The following is a 24,173-nucleotide window of genomic DNA, read 5'->3' on the forward strand; positions in this document are numbered from 1 at the left end:
GGAGCTCTCTGAACTCCCACGTGTCCATCTGGTCTATCTACTGTCTTTGGCCGTGGACTCCACAAGCTCTGTGGGTCCTCACCCCGTTAGCAAATTCCAGCTGGGCCCGCAGAGCTTGTGGAGCGAGCCCTGCACCTCCCTCCCGGCTCCCGTCAGGTCAACCAGTGCCTCGTTACAAGTCCTCCTAACCACGTCCGAACACTTCCACACGTTCCCCTCATCAGCCCATCCACGGGCGAGCAGATGAGTCTCACCTGCCCCGCGTTCCTGCTAAACCCGGTGGGGGCCCGATGCCCAACTTGGTGGGCAGATTCCGAACACTTGCAGAGGGATCCGATCGCTGAACTTGGGGGTCCCCAGGACAAGGGGGGGTGGGAGGCGAGGGTCTGAAGGAGGGCCGGGCCTACCCCGGGGAAGGACAGCCTTCATGCTGAGACCACCACACGAGCAGAGGTCATGGGGAGAGGGCGCGAGTTGGGGTCCGGCCAGCTGGAAAAACGAGAGCACACAGGGCTTTGAGAAGCCACCAAAAAAGTCACATGAGTGTTTATTACATAGAAAAGAGGGAAAAGAAGAAAAAGTTTCTAAAGCCGTATTTTCAGGATTTAAAAAAACACAAACTTGGAATGCCAAAGAGATGCCATGCTTTGCATATTTATAATCTGAATATATAAATATGTACGTGGAGATATGTACACAGGTTTCGACGGTCATGCGCGCTGTTTGCCATTAGGCGGACGGCAACGGTGCTTGAGCTGGGACTTCCGAAGCTGGCGGGGCGCTGGGGAGGTTGGGACCCTGCCCAGCGCCTCCAGGGGCCCTGGGGACCCCGGCCAGCAGCGGGGGCGGGTGGGCCTGCCAGGGGCTCGGTCCTGAGGGTGCGGGGAAGGCCAAGCCGCAGCCCGGCCTGGGCTCCAGGCAGCAAGTCTAGAAGCTTCCCTAGGTCCGCAGCTGGAGAATTTCTTCCTCTCGTGGAACCAAGGAAGGCTCCAGTCACTGGGATGGGCTGGAGACCCCCTTGGCTGGCTAGGATCACAAGAGAAGTGGCTGGGGGTGGGGGGCAGCCCCCGCAGATCTGGGCAGAGGTAAACTGAGGAAGCCCTGGGAGGTCGGGGAGAGGGTCTCGGCAGAGAACAACAGAAATGGACAGCGATTCCTTTAAGGGGAGAAAGACCCAAACAAAGTCGCTCACGTATCAAAAACTACAAATCACAGCACAACACTCATCCAAATATAAATTCAGCTAATATGCACAGAACCAGTGTTGTTTTTATGTACGTTGTTTTCAAAGATTTGGCACCATTTACAACAGCATGTGTCCCCTAGCCTGTGCAAAGGGCCTGCCAAGTGTGTCCAAGGGGCGCCCCGGCCACTTAACGGCCACCACACCAGCTCCCTGGTTGGGACACCCAGCCAGGCATCACCCAGAAACGGGGTGGGCGTGACCTCTGCCCCCTTCTCTCCTCACTGCTTCTCATCCTGGGGCTGGAGGGCGGGGGCGGGGGGATGGTGGGGATGACTGTCTGCAGCCTCAGAAGAGCCCAGAAAGGGCTCACGGTCCCCTCCTCTCTGGGAGACCCAGAAGGCCAGCCCTCCCACAGAAGGCCAGCCGGGTCTGGTGGCCGGGGTTGTGGAGCCATGGACCCCAGGAGGAAGTGCTCCTGGCCCAGGGGCCCTTCGGATCAAGGGAACTGTGTGTGTCTGGGCCCTGGGTGGGGTGACAAGGACAAGTGCCACCCACCAGGGCCCACACTGGAGGGACGGCTCCCGGGCAGTGTGAGGGCCTCTCTGCGGATGTTAAGGTCTCAATCCTGAGACCTGCCCTCACCCAGCAGCCGGAGGGGCTGCGAGCATGCGGGGTGGGGGGGGGGGGGGGTGGTGTGCACACGCGTGTGTGAGAGAGCGAGCACGTGTCTGTTCTTCTGCCCGCCTAAGGGTGCCGGTGGCCTGGCCTGGGGTGGCTGGCATGGTGGCAAATCCAGGCAGGCAGGGAGAGGGACTGGGACTAAACCTAAAGAGACAACTTGTACTGGACACTCAGGACACCTACAAGGACGGCCCTGTCATCAGCCTCCCATGTGACTGGATCGGGAGGGGAGAGAGCGCCCGTGTCTGTCACTAGGAAGAGTCCCCGCGTGCCAATTCCACGAGGCCCACACAGGAGCACGGCTGCACGGCCCTGGGCCCGTCCTCCAAGGCCTCTGCTCTGACAGAAATGGGACCGGCATCAGCTTCCCAGCCCCTCCCTGCCCCGCCTACGGATGGTCCAACTGAGGCACGAGACAGGAGTAGAGACAAACAGCACTGAGGCTGGAACTCGCCCCAGTGTTTGCGGCGCGGGGTTCCCCACGCATCACACAGGGATTAGGGCAGATTCGCGAGTCCAGCCTGACTTGCACGCCTCCGTGATCCCGCAGACGTTCTGAAGCTCTCAGAGCCTGACAGGTGAAAAACGCGGACCCCGACCAGTGCCCACCTGCCCGGGAGGCCCCCAGCCCCCCTTCCCGCAGCCTGGCCTTGTGCCCTCCTGGCCACATGCAGCGGCCTCCTCTGCGGGGAGAAGCGCCCTCCTGCCTCCACTCGCCTTGCTGTTCCACCTGTGCGGACGGGAAGGGCAGGTGCGGCACCGCGACGGCCAGGGCGCTGCTCTCTGGGAGCCCCCCTCGGCTGCATCGGTGCCCGCTGAACGCTGGCTGGATGCACAACTGTGGAACATGGAGCCCCGCTTGGGAGAACTGCCTGATGGCAGCACAGGGGGCCCGCTGAGAAGAAGGCACCCTGGTTCCCTTCAGCCTCGGGCAGGTTCGTGGGGAGCAGCTCACATGGCTCCCCCACCCCCTGCGAGGTCATGGTCTCCGGGGAGGGTCAGTGCAGCTGGGGGTGCTCTAAGCCTCCAATCCCTCTGTTGAAAGCCCTCCAAACAAACCAGCAAGAGGGGTCAACAAGGGCCTGCAACCACCGACTGGGGACTGACATTTAGATTATATGTCCCCAAGCCATTTCCACAATGCCGAGGTGGTCAGCATCACCCACCGGAGAAAAACATCCAGGGTCATGAATGCCTCCAGGCCCCGGGAGCAGGATGGGGCCCCACACTGGCTCAGGCCCTGGGCCCGGCAGCTGGGGCCAGGCCCACACCCAAGTGACCCTTGCAGACTCCCCCCATCTGCACGGGGATGGGGTTCACCAAAAAAAATTGTAGATTGGGGGGGATTTTAAAGAGCTGGGCTGGCGCAGAAGGACCACCTCAGTGGACCCCTCGCTTCCTCCTCCAGAGTCAGGCCTTAGGAAGGCATTCTCTTGGGCCTGGGGGCTCAGCCCACCTTGCGTGGCCTCGGGGCTCAGTGTTCGGCTTTCCTTTCTTAGGTCTGGGTCCTTGTGGGGGAAATTCTGACCGTGTGGCTTCCTCGACCTTCTAGAGTTCGCGTGCTCCTCACTGTGGCTTGGGCTTCTTGATGTCTGCATGAGGCCCAAGCCCCAGCCAGGCCTCTGGGACGTGGGGGGTCGGGGGGCCTGGAGCAGGTCCCCTGCCCGCTCTGGGCTGCGGGTTGGAGGGCCGCCCAGGACGGCGTGTGGTGGAGCCAGCCCCCCAAGACCCCTTCCCGTCACCTGCTACTTCCGCACGGGCAAGACCGTCCAGAGAACCCTCCGACCCCCCAAGACCCCTTCCCTTGGCTGCAAGACTTCGCTGCAGGCCATGAGTCAGCTATGCCGCGGTGTTCAGGGCCTTGCTCTGCCGGCGCCTCAGTCCTGACACCTGGAAGGTCCGCAAACACGTCCCCCTGCCAGGATTGTTGGTAAGGGTCACCGTGGGTCAGATGCACCACGCCGAGCCTGGCAAAGGCCCAGCATCTGGAGGCTGTCTTTGTCGTCCACGTCACAGGGTCGCGGAGGGAAGCCATCCTGCCCCAGGTCACTTCCTCACCTCCCTGCCCCTCATCTAAGCCAGTGACACTTGGGCCACAGTCTCATGGAGAAAGTCGCTGTCTCGAGCTGCTCCCCCGCGCAGCCACCCTCACACACAGGGGGTTCGGAGGACCAGGATGCCCCCGTTCCTCGCACACGTCAGCTACGCGGGAAGGGCTTCCTCCAGAGGCCGACATCCTCTCAAGTTTGGAAGCAGCTGGGGCCGAGGGGAGCCTCAGGGGCCGAGGTGGGAGTGCCGAGGGGAACCGTCCTTCCGAGCCCACAAACCCCTGTATGAGCCATCCCGTGCCGGGGTTCACTCAAGAAACCCCCACCTGTGTCTGGATCACCACCAAACATGCTGCACAAATTGCTGTCTCTTCTCTCCCCAGCAGCAGCCGCCCCAGCCCAAGCCAGGAAAGCAAGATCCTCCGCTCCCACCGGGGTGGGGGGGAGGGGGGGGCTGTGCCCGAAGCCGGGCGTCCCTCTGGGCGTGTGGGGCGAAGGGCCCGGCCCAGCCCTCAGCCCGAGCTGCTCTGGCCTGGCCACAGGGCTGGCTCCCTTCTCTGATGCAGCCTCCCGGGGCGCAGCCAGCAGCCACCTGCTGCCGTCTTCTCGGCCCAGAGGATGCCGTCTTCACACACCAAAAGCTTCTGGCTTTCTGGATAAAACCAAAGCTGGTCCCACGCCTTGAAAACACACAGGATTCCAAACACGAAAGAAGCAGCAGACCCCAGGCTGGGGTCAGGAGGGAAGGGGGGGCAGGATCAGGGGGTGGGGCAGGGGATTTGTTTCTCCATGGGTCCCGAGCGCTGCCCAATCCACACGGAGCCCAAGGCCCACTTCCCTGGCAGGACAATAATCAGAAAGCCCAGCGGGTGAGGTGAGTGGGCTCGGGGAGCCGGGGGGGCCTGTCCAGCTGCAGGCTCCCCAAGCACACCCCGTCCAGCCACGGGGAAAAGGCCAGACACGTCACTGCTCCAGCCCTGGCCGCATTCTGAATCTCCGCCAGACAGGAAGAGCTCCCTCGGGGAGCCCAGTGGGGTTGCAAACAGCTTTGGGCCAGTCCCACAGTTTGGCAATTCTCATGTGAGGAAGCAAATTAAAACAGACGGGTAGATGTCCACCATGACTTTGGATCATCTTTCTCTTCATTTCAGAGCAATCCCTGACCTGCCTGCAGTGGCCCCAGCACCTCCTGTGAGTTCCTCCCCCACCAGGATCCAACAATCACACACCGGGCAGGTGCCGTGAAGGCCCCGACCGTCCCTTTGCAACGGAAGGAATTCCTGTGTAACAACAGCGGGATCCCCAGGGCCTCATCGGCAAGAGGGATTTTTCAGATAGAAATCTGCCACCCCATACAATTTTTTTTTCTTTTGCAATTCTAAATCCCCAAAAGCCCCTGAATGCTAAGTTTTCTTCCAAAACTTATTTAGGCCAAGATCTGACCTGAACCAAGCAAGGTGAGGCTATTTATGGTTTTTATTGATCCCAATTAGTCTGACTTTTCACAGGATTCTCTGCAAAAACAGTCATGCGCTCGATGGTCGGGAGGTGTTCCAGACTGCGGGCGTGTTAGGAAATGCACGGTACATGGGTCTTATTCTGTCTCAAATCCACGTTTTCTGAATTTGGAGACCCGTCCAGCCCCGAGGATTTTAGGAGGACTATTGACCAGGAGTGGCGTTCAGTATAATGTGAAAGGCTGCTGGCCTGTGCTTGCTCACACCTGTGCTGGGGATTCTGTGTATGAACACCTGGCAATTCTAGCCGTTTCGCCCAGGGATGAAGTCGCGGGCCGTCTTCTAGGGAAACAAAGGTCAAAACACACCCAGGCCCAGAGATTTCAGTGGCAAGGAGGGGGGGTGGGTGAAGGGTAGGCTACAGTAAGGGAGCGCGGGGCCAGGAGAGACTTTCAGGGGTCCATCCCCAGGAGGGCGCGGCAGGCCTTTCCACACTGGGCTGGGGACGTGTGCATCCTCACTCCTGCCCTGGCGCGGCCCCCAGGAGACCACAGCGCAAACACTCAGACGGGCTGGGGACCCAGAGGAAGGGTCCACCGCACCCTGCCCCTCGGTGAGCCCCTGCTGCCCGACCCGGCAGCTCCAGGGCGCCCTCACAGTGGGCAGGGAGACGTGCAGGGCAGAGGAGAGCCGAGCATCCCAGCCTTGCTGTCCGCAACCCCGCCCCCACACAACCCCCCCGCCCCGAGATGCTCTGGGAGCCTGTCTTTCTGGAGCGTGGGGGGGCGGGGGGTTGGCAGTCTTGCAGCCTGCCAAGAAAAGCAGATGCGTTTTCAAAATAAATACTGTTTTTTTAAATACCCCTCTTCCACTCCGACCCCGGGACACGGCAGAAGAGCATGTGTAAAGGTCCCGGTGTCGTCCGCGGCCTGGTACGGCCCCCATGGGCCCGCCCTGGAATTCTCAGCGGCTCCTTCGGCCTCACAGCTGCTGTGGGATGCCCTGCTCCTTGTAGCCTGTGGGGAAGAAGCACAGGAGAGAGCGTTAGATGCCCGCTTCCTTCAGGATTTCTCTAGGAGGTGCCTGCGAACCACGACAGGGTCATGAGATCTTATTTACACTAAGGTGTGAATGACAGCTATACTCAGGGTCCACCTTTTCCCGAGGGCATGGACTTTTTTACCAGGGACGGAAAGATGCAGGGAGAACTGTGGAACTTTGGGTTTAGTGGGGTTACAGGACAGGAAGGCACCTGGGGAGGGGGCGGTGGCGCCGTGATCGACGTGCCCCTGGCCCAGAAGACTAGGGCGGGCCTCCATGCCCCAGCGCCGGGTACTGGGACATGTGCACGGAGAGGAGGATGGAAAGGAAAACAGCAAGACAGGACACAAAAGCCCGTCACTATGTGTGTGTTCAATCAGCCGGACGTCTGGAACACAAACGTGACCGAGGACTCCGAGCCTTTAAGACACAACAGTGTCGTCACAAGAGCCCTGGGAAAATTGAGCCACTGAAACACTTAGGGACGAAGTTATGAGCTTGGAATTGGCGAAATGCCCCCCGCCTCACCGTTAGCTGGCAACTTAGCCCCCAGAGGAGTTTCTGAGGACCTAACGGTTGTTTTCTCTCGTTATTTACCAAATTATTCACCCATTTTAAGTCTGAATAACGTGCGGAAATGCAGGAAATAGATAAGACATCACAGATGACACAGGAGTGACTATGTTGTTGAAGCCTGTGGGCCCTAAGGGGCTCAGTGCACCAGGCCCTCGACTTTTGTCTATGCTTCTACGTTTTCCAAACTAAAAAGCTGGAAATCCAAACAAACAAAAAGAAAACACAGACAGAAGAAACAGAAGCACAACAATAAATGAAAATGGATAAAAACCAAAAACAAGATGAAAGCCCGGCGGCCAGCTCGGTGAGTGTGTGTGCGGAGGGCGCAGGGGGGCGGCAGGGGCGCGGGGGAGGCAGCCTGGGCAGGGCCCCACGCCCATCAGCAGACTCACCTTGGGAAACTTGGGGGCAACACAGGGTTGTGAGGCCACGGGAGGGACAGGAGGAAAAGAGAAAGAGAAAACAGGGTGAAAACAGAGGCCAGAGGGACTGGCTGAAGTCCAAAAGGCGTCAGGACGCGTGAGCACTGTGCCCGGGGTCCAGCGACTGGGAACCGCAGGTGGGTGCTGGGCTGCAGGGGCACGTGGCCAGGGCTCCCCCCTCCCCAGGCTCACAGCCTGCAGCCCCACCGAGAAGCTCCCTCGGGGCCCACCCCTGCCCCACAACGCAGCCAAGCCCACTCCTCCCCCGGGGCCACCCGCTACCCCTCACTCTGGGCTCACACCCACCCGGCCTGGAGACGCCAGCCGGGTGCACCCGTGGAGGGACGGCTGTGGGACACTCTCAGGATTTTGAGGTGCCCCCTCCTGGCCCCAGCCCAGCTCCACCTGAGCCGTCTGGTCACCCCATGTAGGGACAGGAGCCACATACATAGACCCTAATGCCTCGGGACAGACGGAGGCCGGGACATGGCAAACAGATTTTGTCCTGCAGACATCTCCGATGGAGATGCCGGAAGCCCCGGGTGGGGAACACGTGGATGGATGAGCAGACGGTGTCGTGATGAGGGGGGCAATGCCTGCCATGGGCATGGGGCAGAGAGCGCGGAGAACTACGGCGTATTTCTCCATCCTCGACCAGGACAGGCTGTAGTTGGCTTGTGATTATTATCAACAGAGCCGCTTGCTTGTGTCTCTTGGTTTTAATGTCTACTTCGATCTGGAATTCCCTGCGTGTCCTCTTAGGGGTTTTTCCGGACGGTGTGTGTGCTGATGACACCCCGGCCAGTGCTGTGTGGAAGGTCATCCTTGGGATGCCTGGGTGGCTCAGTCCATCAAGCGTCTGCCTTCCGCTCAGGTAATGATCCCAGGGTCCTGGGATCGAGCCCCACGTCAGGCTCCTGCTCAGCCGGGAGTCCGCTTCTCCCTCTGTCCCCCTCCCTGTTCCTTCTCTCTCTCTCCCTCTCAAATAAATAAAAATAAAATCTAAAACAAAACAAAAAACTCAACCTGTACTATTCCAGCTGAGAAGTTTCCTTCATTTTTGCGGAAAGGGGTGGAGTAAACCCAGAAAGAATGGCCCCCATCCAACTATCGATTAGGACAGACGAGTCACTTGTGGGACCTCCCCCCAAAGTCGCCATCCCGGGACATGCAAGCTTTGCTTGTTGCTCAGAGCCACCCTGGCCTGCCGCCACATCTCAAGAGTGGCAATTACGCATCCTTCCAGGGTGGGTTTACTTTCTGGAACAAGGCACCCCTGCAGAGATGGGTGGCTGAGTCCGGAGGGCAGGCGCGGTTGGTGGGCAGCGGCGAGGTGTGGCGGGTTTTCTCGTGCAGCTAAGTCTGAAAAGTCTGGCGCAAAAAACCCAGCATCCCTGGCGCCAGCGTGCAGACACCCAAGAAGCTGACTGGCCACAGCGAGAGCCTGGGGCCCTGGGGCAGGGTGGGAATGGGACTTCTCGGACTGGGTAACCCACAGCCCAACTACATCCGCCGCACTAGCCATAGGGCCGGGGTTTCTGGTTGAGCCCACAATCTGGGGTGGTGCAAAGAGAGGAAGTAACCAGGTCCCCATCTTACTTCTCGGGGTCCATGCTTCCTCATCTAGGACCTGATCAGGGGGCCCTTTTAGTTATCTCTAAGATACAGACCCCATGGCTTTTGAAACCCCTGGGTTTTAAGGGTGACCAAGATAAAAATAACCAGAAAGCTCTAGGGACTAGGCGCCAGTTCACTTTTATTGAGACGGGGCCCGGTGACGTAGGCACGTTCCACTTTAGTGGAAAGTTTCCATCCTCAAGTGCCCAAGTGCCTGGCCAGACACTGGGGTGACGCGGGAGGAAGCAGTCAAAGGGGTCAGGCCTTCTGACAGTGGCTGAGGACGCATCCCAGAGCAGGCCTCCCAGGTTCCAACTGGGAAAGGGGTCAGGAGGCTGCGGGCCATCCCACAGGCCCCTGGGGAAGCCTCAGGCTCTGCAGCGCTCCCCGCCTGCCGGCAAGACTCGGCAATCCCTAGTCAAGGGCGCAGGGCGAGGCGCCCAAGATGGGCCTGCCTCGGTCTCTGACTCCTCTGCCTGCTCCCCTCCCAGGGTCCCCATCCTCCCTGACATCCTGACGGGCCGCGCCTGCCCTGAGAGCAGTCCTCCCCAGCCTGCTGACCCTCCCCAGCCTAGCCCTCCCCAGGGCCAGCCCATCCCCCAGTCGCCAGCCAGGCCTGCTCTCCCCCTCCCATCTCTCTGGCTGCCTCCGTCTCCTGGGGTCTGCCTGGGATGTCCTGGTAACAGGCTCCCCACTTCCTTCCTGACCTCTGCTGCCGGATGACCTGCTCCCAGGCAGCCAATCTGCCCAATCCACTGGCTCCGCTGGATCTCTCTGGCTCTGGGGCCTACACTTTCTCTGGCTGGCGGCTTAACTGGTCACTGACCGGAGGCCTCGCCTGGCCCTGGCATCTGTGTGTGCCCTGCATCCTCCGAGGATTCTGAACTCAGATAGAGTCAGCTACAGGTCATTCTAGATCATTCTAGGGCCCCCAAAAGCCCGTCCTGCCTCGGCTGTCCCTCCCTCTGACACTGACAGTCCCACCTAAGAGTGGCTTTGTTGTGTCAGACACCACGGGGCGCCTGGTGGAGGCGGCCCATCAGCGGCCATCCGTGGCGGCGTGGACGGAACGTGGGAAAACGCAGGCCACGCGCGGGGCTGCTCTGAGGCACGTGCGGTATCTGTTCTAAGAGCTCACTAGGTTATTTCATAAATGTTAAGTCATCTCGGTGACCTTTGTAACATCAGGCACTTTCACAAAACAGTTTTGTGTCTGAATCAAGGTTGTGCTGAGTGGTGAAGGTTCCCTCAACAGGGAACAAAGCTTAGGTCAAAGGAAAACCGCGCTGTCCTGGTTATAGAAACAAAACAGAACAAAACAACCCACAGTTACAGGGCTTCCTGTGGGCACAGATGCCACGTGGGTTTCCCTTCGTTCTGGAAACTGGGGCTGCCAGGCCCAGGGGACATCACCTCACACAGCCCCCACCCCAGCTACCCAGGGTGGTCCAGGACAGTTCCCTTGACAAAGAGAATGCCTGATGCGTCTGAGGTGAACAGAAGCTCGGCCCTGTCTTGTTCACACCCTCGGGCTCAGGAGTCTGCCTGTCTCCGCTCAGGACTCCCTGCAGGCATTGGGCTGGGCATGCACGGTGGGGGGGCAGGGGCAGGGGTGGAGGGGAGGGTCCCCTCTGCCAGGCGGCTGCAGACTCTAGTGACCGGCAAGGTGCCAACACCCTGCAGGACCACAACCACCCAGACCATCCGGCGCCTGCCCCTCTTCCAGCCCTGCCCCCGTATCCGGCCCAGCCCCCGACCCAGAAGGCACGGCATGGGCAGGTACTCACTGGCCAGGATGACCATGTCCATGCCCCAGAAGATGCTCATGATCCAGCCCACCATGACGATAGCTGTGAGGGTCTGGATGAGGGCCGCTGCGATGTTGAGCCAGAAGACACAGCATACGTGCCTGTCCGGGAGGTCGGTGCGGGCTCCGCACAGCACGGCGAAGGCCGAGACAAACGTCCCTGTGAGAGGGGACAGGCTTCTGAGCGCACTGGGGGGCGCAGCCACACGCGTGCTTCCGGACGGCCTGGGGCCCCACTGCCCGCCCCCCCAAGGAGCGAGGAGAGGGGCGGCCGGAGTCCAGGACCTTCCCACTCAGACCCGGCCCGCCTCTGATCCCTGTGCTGGGGGGGCCGAGGCACCAGCCTGAGGACATGTGGATGGTTGGCCCCTGGCCCAGCAAGTCTTGGGGCCACGACAAGACGTCCCTGCCACAAGGGAGCCACAGTGCAGCCCCCTGCAAGGACAGAGAACAGCCTGGGGGAATGACATCAACCTCGTGTGGCAAAGGCTGTACAGGCCTAGCGGTTCGGAAGTAGGAACCAGCATCCCTGGGGTGACACGGAAGTTGCCCACGGAGATAAATTCAGGAAGTGACCCCCAGCACGCTCGCTAATTGCGAAGGGACAGGCACGGAGGCCCCAGGCGGCTGCAGAGCGGAGAGCTCAGGCCAGTGCCAATGTTTCAGAGACCCTTCTCTGACGGGGTTCCCCAGACACCCCAGACCTGCTGGGGGAGGGACAGGGGGCCCAAGATTTATTGAACATTCACGAAGCACAAAGCGACATAGTGTGTGTGACCAGGTCCCTTACCTGGTAGGACTTCCCAGATCCACACAGCGCTATATGTACTGCATTTTCCTGGAGCCAGGCTCTTTTCCTCCGTGGGCTCTGAGCCTCAAGGCCACCCTGCAGAGCAGCTGGCCTGCTCCCCCTCCGTGTCGGTTACGCCGTGGCCACTGGCCCGCTCCCCGTCCGCGCCGGTTACCCCGTGGCCGTTGGCCCGCTCCCCGTCCGTGCCGGTTACCCCATGGCCGTTGGCCCGCTCCCCGTCCGTGTCCGTTACCCCGTGGCTGTTGGCCCGCTCCCTGTCTGTGTCCATTACCCCGTGGCCGTTGGCCCACTCCCTGTCCGTGTCCGTTACCCCGTGGCCGCTGGCCCGCTCCCCATCTGTGTCCATTACCCCGTGGCCGCTGGCCTGCTCCCCGTCCGTGTCAGTTACCCCGTGGCCTCTGTAACAAGTCACCACAACCTCAGTGGCTGAAAGCAACATAAATACACCCTCTTACAATCTGGGAGATGGAAAGTCGGGAATGTCCTCGGGGTCCTCCTGGAGGCTCTTTTCCTGCTTCCCGGGGCTGCCACATGTATTGGCTCCCGCCCCTCCTCCACCACCCCTTCATCTTCTCTTCCTGACTCTGACCACTGGCCTCCGACCATTTGAGCACATGGGCCCTCCAGATAATCCAGGGAAATCCCCCCATCTCAAGTCACATGTGCAGAGCCCCCTCTACTGTGTAAGGGAATACCTGCACAGGCACCGGGGTCAGGGTGTGGACACCTTTGGGGGGAAGCATTATTCTGCCCACCACACTAACATCCCATATTACCCAAGTGTTCCTTCTGCTTCCGCACCTGGGGTCTTGGTGCCCCAGAGAGACTGTCCTTAGAGCTAGTACGTGAGCCCCCAGTCCAGAACCCACCCCCCAACCACCTCCTTTATGGGCTCTCACCCTCTGGGCCCCTAGCCCCCCACCCTAATCGTTCAGGGCCAGATACTGGACAACCAGGGACAGCCCACTGAAATTATTCAAACGAGCCAGCCATTAGCCCGCTTACCCTGCCTAGAGTGTTCCTTCCCTGGAAACCGCTATAAAGGCCCGCACTGCCCCCCGTGGCCTGCCCCCATCTCTGGCGCCTCCTCATGTGGGGCCCTGCAGCATGGCGTGCCCCTCCTCTGAGGAACTGTAACCAACTCTCCTTTCAGTGGCTGCCATTTCTGATCTGTTGGCCCCTCCATACCTAAATAGTAATAAAACCTACATTCTAAAACACGCACACACTCGAGAATCAAGTATCCTGTCCAAGGTCACAATCACAGGCAGGCACGGACCCCACGGCCATGTGATGCCAGTGTTCTGTTCCTGCTGGTTCCCACTGCCTCCCAGGTGGGGACGAGCTGTGACAGCAGGTCCAGACGAGGGAGTAGTCCATTTGGGAAACCAGCCCGCAAACCAGCGACCATCCTCACGCTCCTCCTCCTGGGGAAGCTCCTCCCTGTCTGCACTCTGGCTTCTGGCCCTTCCCTGCTCAACCTTGGTGGCTCCTGCTGGCCTCCCCAGGTGGCTGAGGCACCCGTAAGCCTCAGATCCAAGGCTGACGCCGGGGTGCACGTGCTGATTCCTGATCCCGACGCTGCCCATCCTCTTTCTCTTAAAACTGCCTCCGACTGCGTGTGTTTCTACCTCCCTAGGGGCCGACAGTCCCCGAGACCCCAGGTGGCATCCCGGCCACCTTTCTGCCCAGGCCCCAGCACAGTGCGGTATACAGTAGTCAGAGGGGCCCCCAGCACAGTGCCGTATACAGTAGGTAGAATGTGGGGGTCCAAAGAAACGCAACCAGTGTGAGGTGCCTGCTCAGACCACCTGCTGTCACCTGTGGTATTTGCTAAAACCACAGATGACTGGAGGGAGTGACATCACCATGATGGTGACACAGGTCTTTGCTGATGCCCCTCCCCTTCACAACAAGAACAGCTAACAGCTGTTCATGAGCAAAACACCACTGAGACGATCCCAGAAGCACCCCCTGCCCCACAGAGACCAACACAGGCTGCACTGGGAGGGCCAGAGCCGCGGCTCCCCACTAACCACCCTGCCCCTCCCCTACCCGCCCACCACCACCCAGAGGCCTCCCCTGAGCCTCTGGGGAAAGGAGAGGGGACAACCAGCCCCACCTCCCGGCATCGTGGGTCCCTTCTAGGGACCCCTACTCTGATCTCGCTGCACAGGGAGATCAGTGGGGCCCGAGCACCGGAATCGGCTTGTGATGGGGGTGGAGCAATCCGCAACAACGGGCAAAGATCTTGGGCACAGAGTTCACAGTGGCAGTGCCCAAGTCGTCATCCCAACAGCGGCCTCGCTCACTTGCAGAAGCGCGTCAGTGACGCACTCTGACCAGGGGCCTTGGTGGGCCTCAGAGCCCAGCTTGCCCCCCACACAGGCAGGGAGCTGTAACTTGCTGTGGAGAGGGTCTCCCAGCCACATGCAACCAGAGGGTGGGAAGGAACATGTGCAAGGAACACGTGCCGAGAGGCAGGCAGGCAAGCCAACCACCCCCAGGGCAAAGCCAGTGCCCACTGTGGAGGGTGTCCCTGCTCTGCAGAGGCAGGGGGATGAATTCATGGCCGAGGCTGAGGGTAGCTCCCAGCCCCTCCCAAATGGAGAGTCTGGGAAAATGAGAGTTGCCCGGAGCAGCCCCCCTACCCCCACCCAGACAAGGTATGAGACACAACCCATCTGCCCAGAAGAGCTCCTGGGCCCTCTCTCTCTTTCCCTCTCCAATAAATAAATAATTTAAAAATATATATAGAGAGAGAGAGCTAACCAATATGGTACTGACAAAAAAACAAACAGACCAATGGAACAAAACTGAGAGCCTGGAAATAAACCCAGGCATATACAGTCAACTAATCTTTGACAAGGACACTGAACGGGAGAGAAGACAGTCTCTTCAGTCAGTGGCGCCAGGATAACTGGATATTCACATGGAAAACAATGAAGCTGGCCCCCTACCTCACACCACTCACAAAAATTAACTCAAAATGGATCAAAGACTTAAATATAAGACCTGAAACCACGAAACTCCTGGAAGGAAACACAGACACAAAGCTCCCCCGACGTGGGTCCTGGTGATGGTTTCTTGCATGTGACACCTAAAGCTCAAAGCAACTGAAGCAAAAATAAACAAGTGGACAACATCAAACTAAAAAGCTTCTGCACAGCAAAGACAACCTGTGGAACTGGAGAAAGTATCTGCAAACCATACCCTTGATAAGGGGTTAATCTCCAAAATACAGAAAGAACTCATCGACTCAGTAGCAGAAAAACCACCCAATTAAAACATGGGCAAAGGACCCGAACAGACGCTTCTCCAGAGAAGACATCCAGATGGCCAACAGACACATGAAAGGATGCTCAACATCACTCATCCTCAGGGAAATGCAAATCGAAACCACAGTGAGATCCCACCTCACACCTGTCAGAATGGCCATGATCAAAAAGATAAAAACACGAGAGATACCCTGTGTTGGCGAGGATGTGGAGAAAGGGGAACCCTCATGCACTGTTGGTGGGAGCGCAAACTGGTGCAGCCACTCTGGAAAACAGTATGGAGGTTCCTCAAAAAATGAAAAACAGAACGACCATATGGTCCAGCAATTCCATTTTGGGGAATATATATATAAAAAAATGAAAACACTAATTCAAAAAGACATCTGCACCCCATGTTCACTGAAGCATTATTTACAGTAGTCAAGACACGTCTATGGATGGATGAACGGATTGAGACATCGTGGTATAAATGTGCACAATGGAATATTATTCAGCCATAAAAAAAACAAGGAAGTCCTACCACTCGTGACAACATGACGCCTTCATTACGCTCAGTGAAATAAGCCAGACGGAGAAAGGATCTCACTGATCTAGAACAACAAACAACAAACTCAGAAAAAGAGATTAGATGCGTGGTTACCAGAGGGGGGTGGGGGGGGCTGGAGGGAGGGGTCAGAGGGTCCAAACCCCAGATGCACGGTAAGTAAGCACCAGGGGTGTCGCATGGCCGACATGCTGTGGGGGAAGCTAAAATCCTGAGCTCTCGGGGCGCCTGGGTGGCTCAGTTGTTAAGCATCTGCCTTTGGCCCAGGTCATCATGACTCAGGGTCCTGGGATCAAGCCCCACATCGGGATCCCTCCTCCGTGGGAAGCCTGCTTCTCCCTCGCCCACTCCCACCCCCCCCCCCCGCTTGTGTTCCCTCTCTCGCTGTGTCTCTCTCTGTCAAATAAATAAATAAAAATCTTAAAAAATAATAAAATAAAATAAAATCCTGAATTCTCGCCACAAGGAGAAAAGTGTTTTCTCTCTTTGTATTAGATCTGTACAAGCAACTGGATGTTAGCCGAACCTCCTGTGGTGATCATTTCACAACAAATATAAACCAAACCCTTACGCCGAATGCCTCAACTTCACACATTGACAGGTCTCAATTATTTCTCAGGAAAGCTGGAAACAATGTGGGTCCCTGAGTCCCACCTAAGATCCGAATTTAGATCGCGGGGCAGGAGGTGGGGGGGAGCGAATCTGCATTTCTAGGCAAGTATCTCCCTCCAGGCAAATGCCCACTCAAATATGAGAACCACAGAGCCACGGACAGCCCAGCCAGGGGCACAGAGCATTGCTGGACCCTCCTTCCTAGGGGATGTGGCTGGTTGGGGTCTCTCAGCAGCTCATCCAGAAGCCTGACTCAGTCTCTGCCCTGGGGAGCCCCCAGATGAGTCAGGAAGTTCCTTATCCCCACCTGATGGAGGAGGAAGGGGGCTAGGGGCGTGCTCCAGTTTGCAGAGGGGGTGATGACGGAGCTGGCACTTGAACCCAGCCTCCTCCCCCAGTGGGAAGGGAGGTTGCTGTGGGGGCAAGACCGGTGACCTGGGCAGGGGTGGCGGGCTGCTGGGGCACTGGCCAAGGGCTCTGAATGCCCAGAGAAGGCTCATGACCCTAAGCTGCGGGAAATGGAGCCCTGTCAGTGTTTTGAACTGGAGAGCGATGAAATGGAAGCAGTGATTGAGGACAACGATGGGTCAGCAGGGTGCTGGGTGGGTTGGAAGGGTCTGAGATGGGCAAGCAGCAGCTGGGCAATGACGGGACGTGGACACGGGAGGAAACAGGAGACTTGGGGCCCCTCAGGAAGCATGCGCCTCCGTCCTTTGCCTCTGCTGATATTGCTCACGGTGGGAAATGAGATAAAGATGCACTGACACCATTAAAAAGGAGAAAGTAGAGCAAGTAGCAAGATGGGCGGCCCCAGTCTCAGAGAGGCTGAATGATCGGGCCACACCGCCCAGCCTCAATTTAGACCCAGATCCATCTAGTTTAGCAGCCTGAGCTCTTTTCTGCCCGGGATGTTGCATCCTTACACTAAACAATAAGGAAAACTAGTACAGCTGCTGCAGAGACCAGATGGAGATTCCTCAAAAAATTAAAAATAGAATTACCAGCCAGTCCAGCAACTTCACTTCTGGGTCTGCACCCAAGAGAATGGAAAGCTGAGCCTCAAAGAGCTCCGTGCACCCCCATGTTCCCAGCGGCATTGTTCACAATGGCTAAAGCATGGGAGCACCCCAAGTGTAGACAGGTGGGTGAGAGCATGAACATAAGGTGGTGTATACATACTCCGGGATGTTCTTCAGCCTGAAAAAGGAAGGAAATCCTGACCCCTGCTACCACCTGGGTGAACCTTGAGGACATTATGCCGAGTGAAATAAGCCTTGTGTGATTACACAAGGACAGATACTACGTGATTCCATCTACGTGAGGTGCCCAGAGTGGTTGCGTTCATAGGGACAGAGAATAGGACAGTGGTGGCCAGGGGGCGGGGGAGGGGGAATGGGGGCCTAGGGTTTCATGGGGACCAAGTTTCAGTTTTGCAAGACAAAATTATTCTGGAGATGCATGGCGGGGATGGCAGCAGGCGAGTGCGAACAGACTTCACGCACCAAACTGTGTAACAATGGTGAGGACCGCAAGTTTCTTGTTAAGCGCGTTTTACCACAATAAAAAAAAAAAAAAAATGAAATACATAAGTAAAGAAACATCATCCTTTACGATTTTCAAAATATCCCTGAAGCTCTCCATCTCCTCCCCTGCCCCAGCCAGAGTCCTCCACGGGAGCCGCAGAGCAGATGGCGCCCCAACCTGTGGCCAAACCTCAGCCTGCCTGCCTGCTTCCGGTAGGCTGAACCACATGAGATGACCATCTCTGTGGGTCAAGAAGAGTGAAGAACGGCAATTTGCTACGGCTCAGCCTGCTCCGTATATGGACATTGTGAGCATAAAGAAACTCTGTCCCTGGGGCGCCCGGGTGGCTTAAGCGTCTGCCTTCAGCTCAGGTCATGATCCCAGGGTCCTGGGATCGAACCCCGCATCAGGCTCCCTGCTCAGCAGGAGGCCTGCTTCTCCCTCTCCCACTCCCTCTGCTGTGTTCCCTCTCTCGCTGTGTCTCTGTCACATAAATAAATAAAATCTTTTTTAAAAAAAAGAAAAGAAACTCTGTCCCTGAGCTCAGAGGTTCTCAGAGTTAGAAAGGCATCTCCTGTCTCCTGTCAAAAGATGGAACCTCACCAGAATCACCAAACTGATTAGAGGCCACTGGGCGTCTGCATGCACCTGTCCACCTGCCACTGGGAGAGCACGGCCTGATGCACATGCTGCTCGGGGACACGCAGAGCTGTGAGACATGGCGACACCAGCAAAGACCCAGGTTAGTCTGCTGGGAGGAGACGGGCCGGCCCACGTTTTGTATGAAAGAGGAGGCAAACTCGGGGCGCCTGGGTGGCTCAGTCAGTTGAGAATCCGACTCCCCGGTTTCAGCTCAGGTCATGATCTCGCTGTTGTGGGATCGAGCCCCACATCAGGTCTGAGCTCAGTGCAGAGTCTGCTTCAGATTCTCTCTCCCTCTACCTCCTACTCATTCTCTCTCTCTCAAATAAATAAAATCTTTAAGAGGAAGGGAGGGAGGGAGGGAGGGAGGGAAGAAGGGAGAAAGAAAGAAAGAGAAAGAGAAAGGAAGGAAGGAAGAGGGGGCATACTTACATGTGTGAGGTGTGGAGGGACTTCTGGTCACCCCTGTCTTTTACCCATGTGGACATGCTCGGGGTTACTCTGGGACGTGCACACAAACACAAGCACCTTGCACACTTGCTGATTTGCACAACATGTATATGTACAGATGTTACCAAGAGTTGCGTCCATTTGGGTAAATTAATCATCAATTATTAATTAGGATCAATAATTTCACTAAGTAGGAAATGATGGTAATAGGTCCCTTTTGCCATATAAGGTTACGTGTGCCATAGAAAATAAGGATTGAGTGAATGGATTTACAATATAAAAACATCACTTCAATCTTTCCAGCAGTAAATTTAAAGAATGGTTTTAGCACATTTTCATAGGAAGAGGTGTTAATTGTTTTAAATGAGTCCTACTCGCCAAATAAAGAGCCCTGCCCAACAGCGTGTTAGTTCTAATTTATCCCACTGAGTGCCAACCGCGTCCCAGTCCTGGGTCTGGGGTTGGGGGGGAGGGCTTGGCCCACCCCCAGCTCGGGAGTTCGCACTCAGGTAGGCACCCAGGGTCACGAAATGAACAGTGACAAATTCTCTTTGGTTGTTTTGGGGAAGATTTCACAGAGGAGTACTCGATGGTGGGGAGAGGTCTGGAAGTGGATGGAGATGGTCCAGGGAAGAAAGAAAGGTAGGGCATCACAGACACAACCCAGCAAGTCCATCTGGGGGCTCAGAGGGTGGCACAGGGCAGCTGGGTACATAGAGGGGAGTGAGGAAAACAAGGCCGGCTCGTACTTGGGTAAAAAATAATAATAATAATAATAATAAATTGGGGCATGTGGGTGGCCCAGTCGGTTAAGCATCTGACTTGATTTTGGCTCAGTCCATGACCCCAGGGTCGTGAGATTGAGCCCCACATTGGGCTCCACGCAGCACGTGGAGCCTGCTTAGAATTCTCTCTCTCCCTCTGCCCCTCCCCGTCTCTAAAAAATAAATAAATATGATAAATAAAAATAGACCACCTTCATAAAGTAAAAGAATGGGGCCAAGGTGGGCCATGGTCAGACCAGAAGGGCCCTGAGGGCCCTGGTGTGGAGTCAGGCTTCCCTCTCCCGGCGACGGCAGCCCCGGGAAGGGGTTCAACGGGGAATTATACAGTCGGGTTTTAATTTCAGGATAAACGTTGTGACCCCAAGGGGAGGAGGGGGCCAAAGGGCTGAGGCAGAAGGCTGGGAGGAGAGACATGGCCAAGATTCCCGTGACAGGTCAGAGGTGGGACACGAGGAGTGGTGGTGGGGAAAAGGTGGGAAGGAGCCCAAGGAGGAAGAGCAGGTAGTGTCCCTGGGGCTGGGCGACCGGCTGCAGAACATGGAAGGTGGGGGGAGGGGGCCCAGACAGCTGTGGGCTCCCGGTTTCCTACACGACACCATAAGGGTGGAGCCGAGAACCAGGGGTAGAGCCTGGGGGGGAACCCGGGGGTCATCGGCCAGGAGAGCATGAATGGGGGCTCAGGAGGGTGGGCTGCAGGCCGTGGAAACCCCCCGGGAGTGCACAGAATGCAAGGAAGGACGGTCAAGGCCAGAGCCGTGGGGACATCAAGATCTTCAGGTGAGCAAGGATAGAGAAGGCATAAGGGACGAGGGCGCAAAGGTGGAGGAGCAGGTCAGAGGGGTGAGGCTTGAGGTCCCAGACATGGGAGGCCGACTCAGGGAAGAGAAGCCAGGGATGGGCCCCTTCTGCAGAGATGGCCTATGGCAGGGACCAGGGGTGGAAGCCCAGCCGCATCAGGCCAGGAGTGGCCTCAGCGGGGGGTCTGAGAGGGTGCCGAGGTGTGTGGTGTGTGGATTCCAGGACAAGGGTGAGAACAACTTTCAAAAAGTACATGCAAGAAGCATCAGCCAGGGTACCTGCTGGGAAGTCGCTGCGTGGGGAGGGAGGCTGAAGCCATAACCAGACAGGGGCAGGTGGGTGTGAGCCTCCCAATATGATGAGGATCTAAGGGGTGGGGGAGGGGGTCTACCGCTGTTTTCCCAGCCGATTTGTGCATCAGGATAAACTGGGCTCTCTAAAAATGCAGGTCTCGGGCCCCACCTCCAGACCACCAAAGGCACAGGGATCAACCCAAGAATTCCTTGTTTAAAGAAATAAACCCTGCCCCATTGACTTTCATGTACCATCCGATTTAAGACCCCTTCTCTGAGGGGAGGAGAGATTGCCCTCAGAGATACAGAACCAAAAATCCACAGCCCCTCGTAGGAGACCCGTGCACGATCCTGGCCCTTCGCCCTGCCCAACAGCGTCCCCCCACAGCACAGGGCTGAGCTGGGGAGATCATCCTGTGCAGCAGAGGTGGGGCAGGGGGACTGGGCCCTGGGCACAGTGTGCCTAGGGAGGCCAAGGCCAGGCCACCACCACCTGGCACAAGGTGGGTGACACTAGTCAACAGTGCTGTCCCATCAACGTGATCTCCAACACTGTGACCTTTGGCACAGACAAGAGCCTCGTGCACACATCATACCATGATACCAAGGAAGGAAGACCTGAGGAGGACCCCCCCCATACACACACACACACACAGACGGAAGGAAGACCTGAGGACCCCACACACACACACACATATAGACGGAAGGAAGACCTGAGGACCCCCCCACACACACATATAGACGGAAGGAAGACCTGAGGACCCCCCCACACACACACAGTTGGAAGGAAGACCTGAGGAGGACCCCCCCACACACACACACACAGACGGAAGGAAGACCTGAGGAGGACCCCCCCATACACACACAGACGGAAGGAAGACCTGAGGATCCCCCCACACACACACAGACGGAAGAAAGACCTGAGGAGGACCCCCCCATACACACACAGATGGAAGGAAGACCTGAGGAACCCCCCACACACACACACACACACACAGGGAAGGAAGACCTGAGGAACCCCCCCCCACACACACACACACGCAGACTTCTAACAAACACACCGTGGGCTTTGCAAAGCTCAGTCCCCTCTGGCCACCACTGCTCCCCGAGGGGGCTGGGCCGACAGCTTCCCCAAGGAGCTCGGGGCTCGGGCCCCAGGGACAGGCACAGGGGAGGGCAGGGTTCGGTCTACCTTTGTCCCCCTGGAGCTCCTGCACTAGAGAAATAGCCCAGAAGTGGCAAGCACATTCTCCCAGCAGGAGGGGCCGCTCTGCTCCCCCCAGACAGAGCGCAAGGTTCTGGAAACCTCCTCCACACGTCCCCCGCCTGTTCAGCTTCTCACAAGATTCGGAGCTGTGGAAGGTGCTGGGTTTGAAGACGGGGTCTGGAGGATGACCCCCCGGGCCCCAGGCAGTCAGTCCAGTCCGATCCCAGACGCTGCCGGCAGCGGGCTCTGCTGTCATTCAGATGAGCGGCTTGTCACCTGCATGCTCTCCATCACCCTCCAGGGAGGGCTGGCGGTGCCTCTTTCTGGCAGACCCTGAACTTGAGCTTTGGGGACCTCAGGGGAGATGTAGAGGACAGCTCGGCCCCAACTTTACGGCCGATTTCGGAGGATGCGCCACACCCTAGGACGGAGGTCCCACTGCCGACTGCTGTCTAGTCCCGGCCAGAACAAGACGAATGGAAGGTCACCCTCGGGGTCACACGTGGCCCTAAGAAGCTTCGACTCTCAGACCTTGGGAGGCCCCAGCCCCCCGAGACTCTAATGCAGCACGTCTGGGAGCGGAAAGAGAAGGAGAACAAGTTCACAGACGAATTTGGAAGAAAGTTTAGAGCAGCTTGAACGTACACATACCAGCCTCGGTGAGCCGGCGTGGGCTGCGCAAGATGAGGCCTCAGGCCTCCACAGGGCTCGGCGCGTCCTTCCATCATGCACACACCTGGGGGCTGTTCTCAGGAAGGGGCAGGATGGGGAGGACCTGGGCCCCCTGTGTTCACATGCGCCGCCCGTCGGCAGGCGTCCACTGGGTGAGCCCGGAGCAGAGTGCAAGGACGAGGTGGGCGAAGCCGAGAGGAAGGGGCGCCCAGACCACGTCGAAGGGGCCAGTGCGAGTCGTGGAAGGTGAAGGGAAAGGCTGGGAGCTGAAAGGCTGGGAGCCGAAGGATGGTTGCCCAGGGTTTGAGGCTGTGGAGGTCAGTGGGGGCAGCTATGTCCTGGGGCAGGAAGGGTTCCATGGACCCAGCAGCACTGGCCTGCACCTCATGACCTGCCCCGCGGGGAACGTGCAAAGCAGAGATGCTATAAAAGCAAGAGACACGGGAGTGCAGGGCAAAACACAGACAGCTCTGCTCTCTTGTCATCCTGACTGCACTCAAATTTCCTGAGAACGAATCTGCCTGTGCCTTCGAACCGTCTATGCTGGACCAGTGGTAAAAGGGTGTGTGGACGATCTCCCACTTCCCGACAGCACACAGACTCCTCAATGAGGTCACACCGGCCCATCGCACACTGGAAGCACATCACCACCCTGCAGTGACTGGGCTGTCCCCTGCGGTCCCCAGCTCCTACTGACCCTTCTATCCACCTCTGATCACACAGAGAATTTACTATGACTTCAGTCTTTCCAAGCCCAGGTTTCAAAGAAGACAAGTCAGGGAGGGCAGACAGGTGGGCCTTGCGTCCCTCCACAGGGAGGAGGTGGAGGACAGCCGGAAGGAACGAGCCTCCTGCCCCTTAGCCTCAGCTGCTACTCCAAGCCCAGGGCCCTCCCCTCCCACCCCGGAGGCAGAAAGCACCAGCTCGGGGCACACTCGCCTACTCTTCCCTGGGCTGCAGCGAACACTGAGGGGCTCGGAGAACGGAGGCAGGCAGAAGCCTTCAGATGGATCAGAGGCTTACAGGTGAGACCCGGCGGATGACAGTCCTTGGTGGCTACAGCAGCCACACAGTGGGCCCTGCATTCCCAACTGCAAAGGCCCCGTGACATAAAGGCAGTAGGACAGGGAGCCCCCTTGGCTGCCCTAAATCAATCTGTCGTCCTTCTTCTGGGGGACGGAGAACACGAGCCCGGCTCCCTCTGTCCTTCTCCAAGCCTCCACCGCGACACCAGGCTGATTAGCCCGCTGGAGGCTAGATTAACAGGAGCCGATCATTAATTTTTTTTTAAGATTTCATTTATTTATTCATGAGAGACAGAGACAGGTGGGGGGTGGGCGGAGAGAAATGCAGGCTCCCAGCAGAGCAGGGAGCCTGATGTGAGAGTTGGTCCCAGGACCCTGAGATCATGACCTGAGCCGAAGGCAGGAGCTTAACCCACTGAGCCATGCAGGCGCCCCACCGATCATTAATTTTAATAGTGCTGGGTGTTGCATCAGCCTCCCTGTGCTTGTTTGCAAAGCTCCCCTGCCCTCCATCGTGGCTGACACCCCCAGATTGATGCAGAGCAGAACTGGACACCTCAAGTCTCTCTCAGGGCGCCCCGGGATGTTGTGCCTGAGCAGAAATCTAACCGCATGGAATTCTCGGTTCCCCGTCTCTGAGCCGGGTCACAGCAGATTCTGGGCGCAAATGCCAGAGGGTGAAGTCGGGGATGTGGGG

General features: G+C 57.8%; 1 protein-coding gene across 2 annotated transcripts in view; it reads right to left on the reverse strand.

Annotated features, from left to right (window-relative positions):
* Positions 1-514: 514 nt before the first annotated feature.
* Positions 515-24,173, reverse strand: part of STUM (stum, mechanosensory transduction mediator homolog) — a 58,439-nt gene continuing 34,780 nt past the window's right edge. Inside the window, exons 2-4 of one of the 2 annotated variants that reach the window (XM_027613427.2) lie at positions 10,816-10,995; positions 7,382-7,390; positions 515-6,388 (exon numbers count right to left, since the gene is read on the reverse strand). In XM_027613427.2, coding sequence (XP_027469228.2) covers positions 6,354-6,388; positions 7,382-7,390; positions 10,816-10,995 — 224 coding nt within the window. In that variant the 3' untranslated portion in view covers positions 515-6,353. The remainder of the gene's footprint in view (positions 6,389-7,381; positions 7,391-10,815; positions 10,996-24,173) is intronic. The other variant, XM_027613428.2, reaches the window with a different exon arrangement.

The sequence above is a fragment of the Zalophus californianus genome, chromosome 10, assembly GCF_009762305.2.
Source record: "Zalophus californianus isolate mZalCal1 chromosome 10, mZalCal1.pri.v2, whole genome shotgun sequence".
NCBI lineage: Eukaryota > Metazoa > Chordata > Mammalia > Carnivora > Otariidae > Zalophus > Zalophus californianus.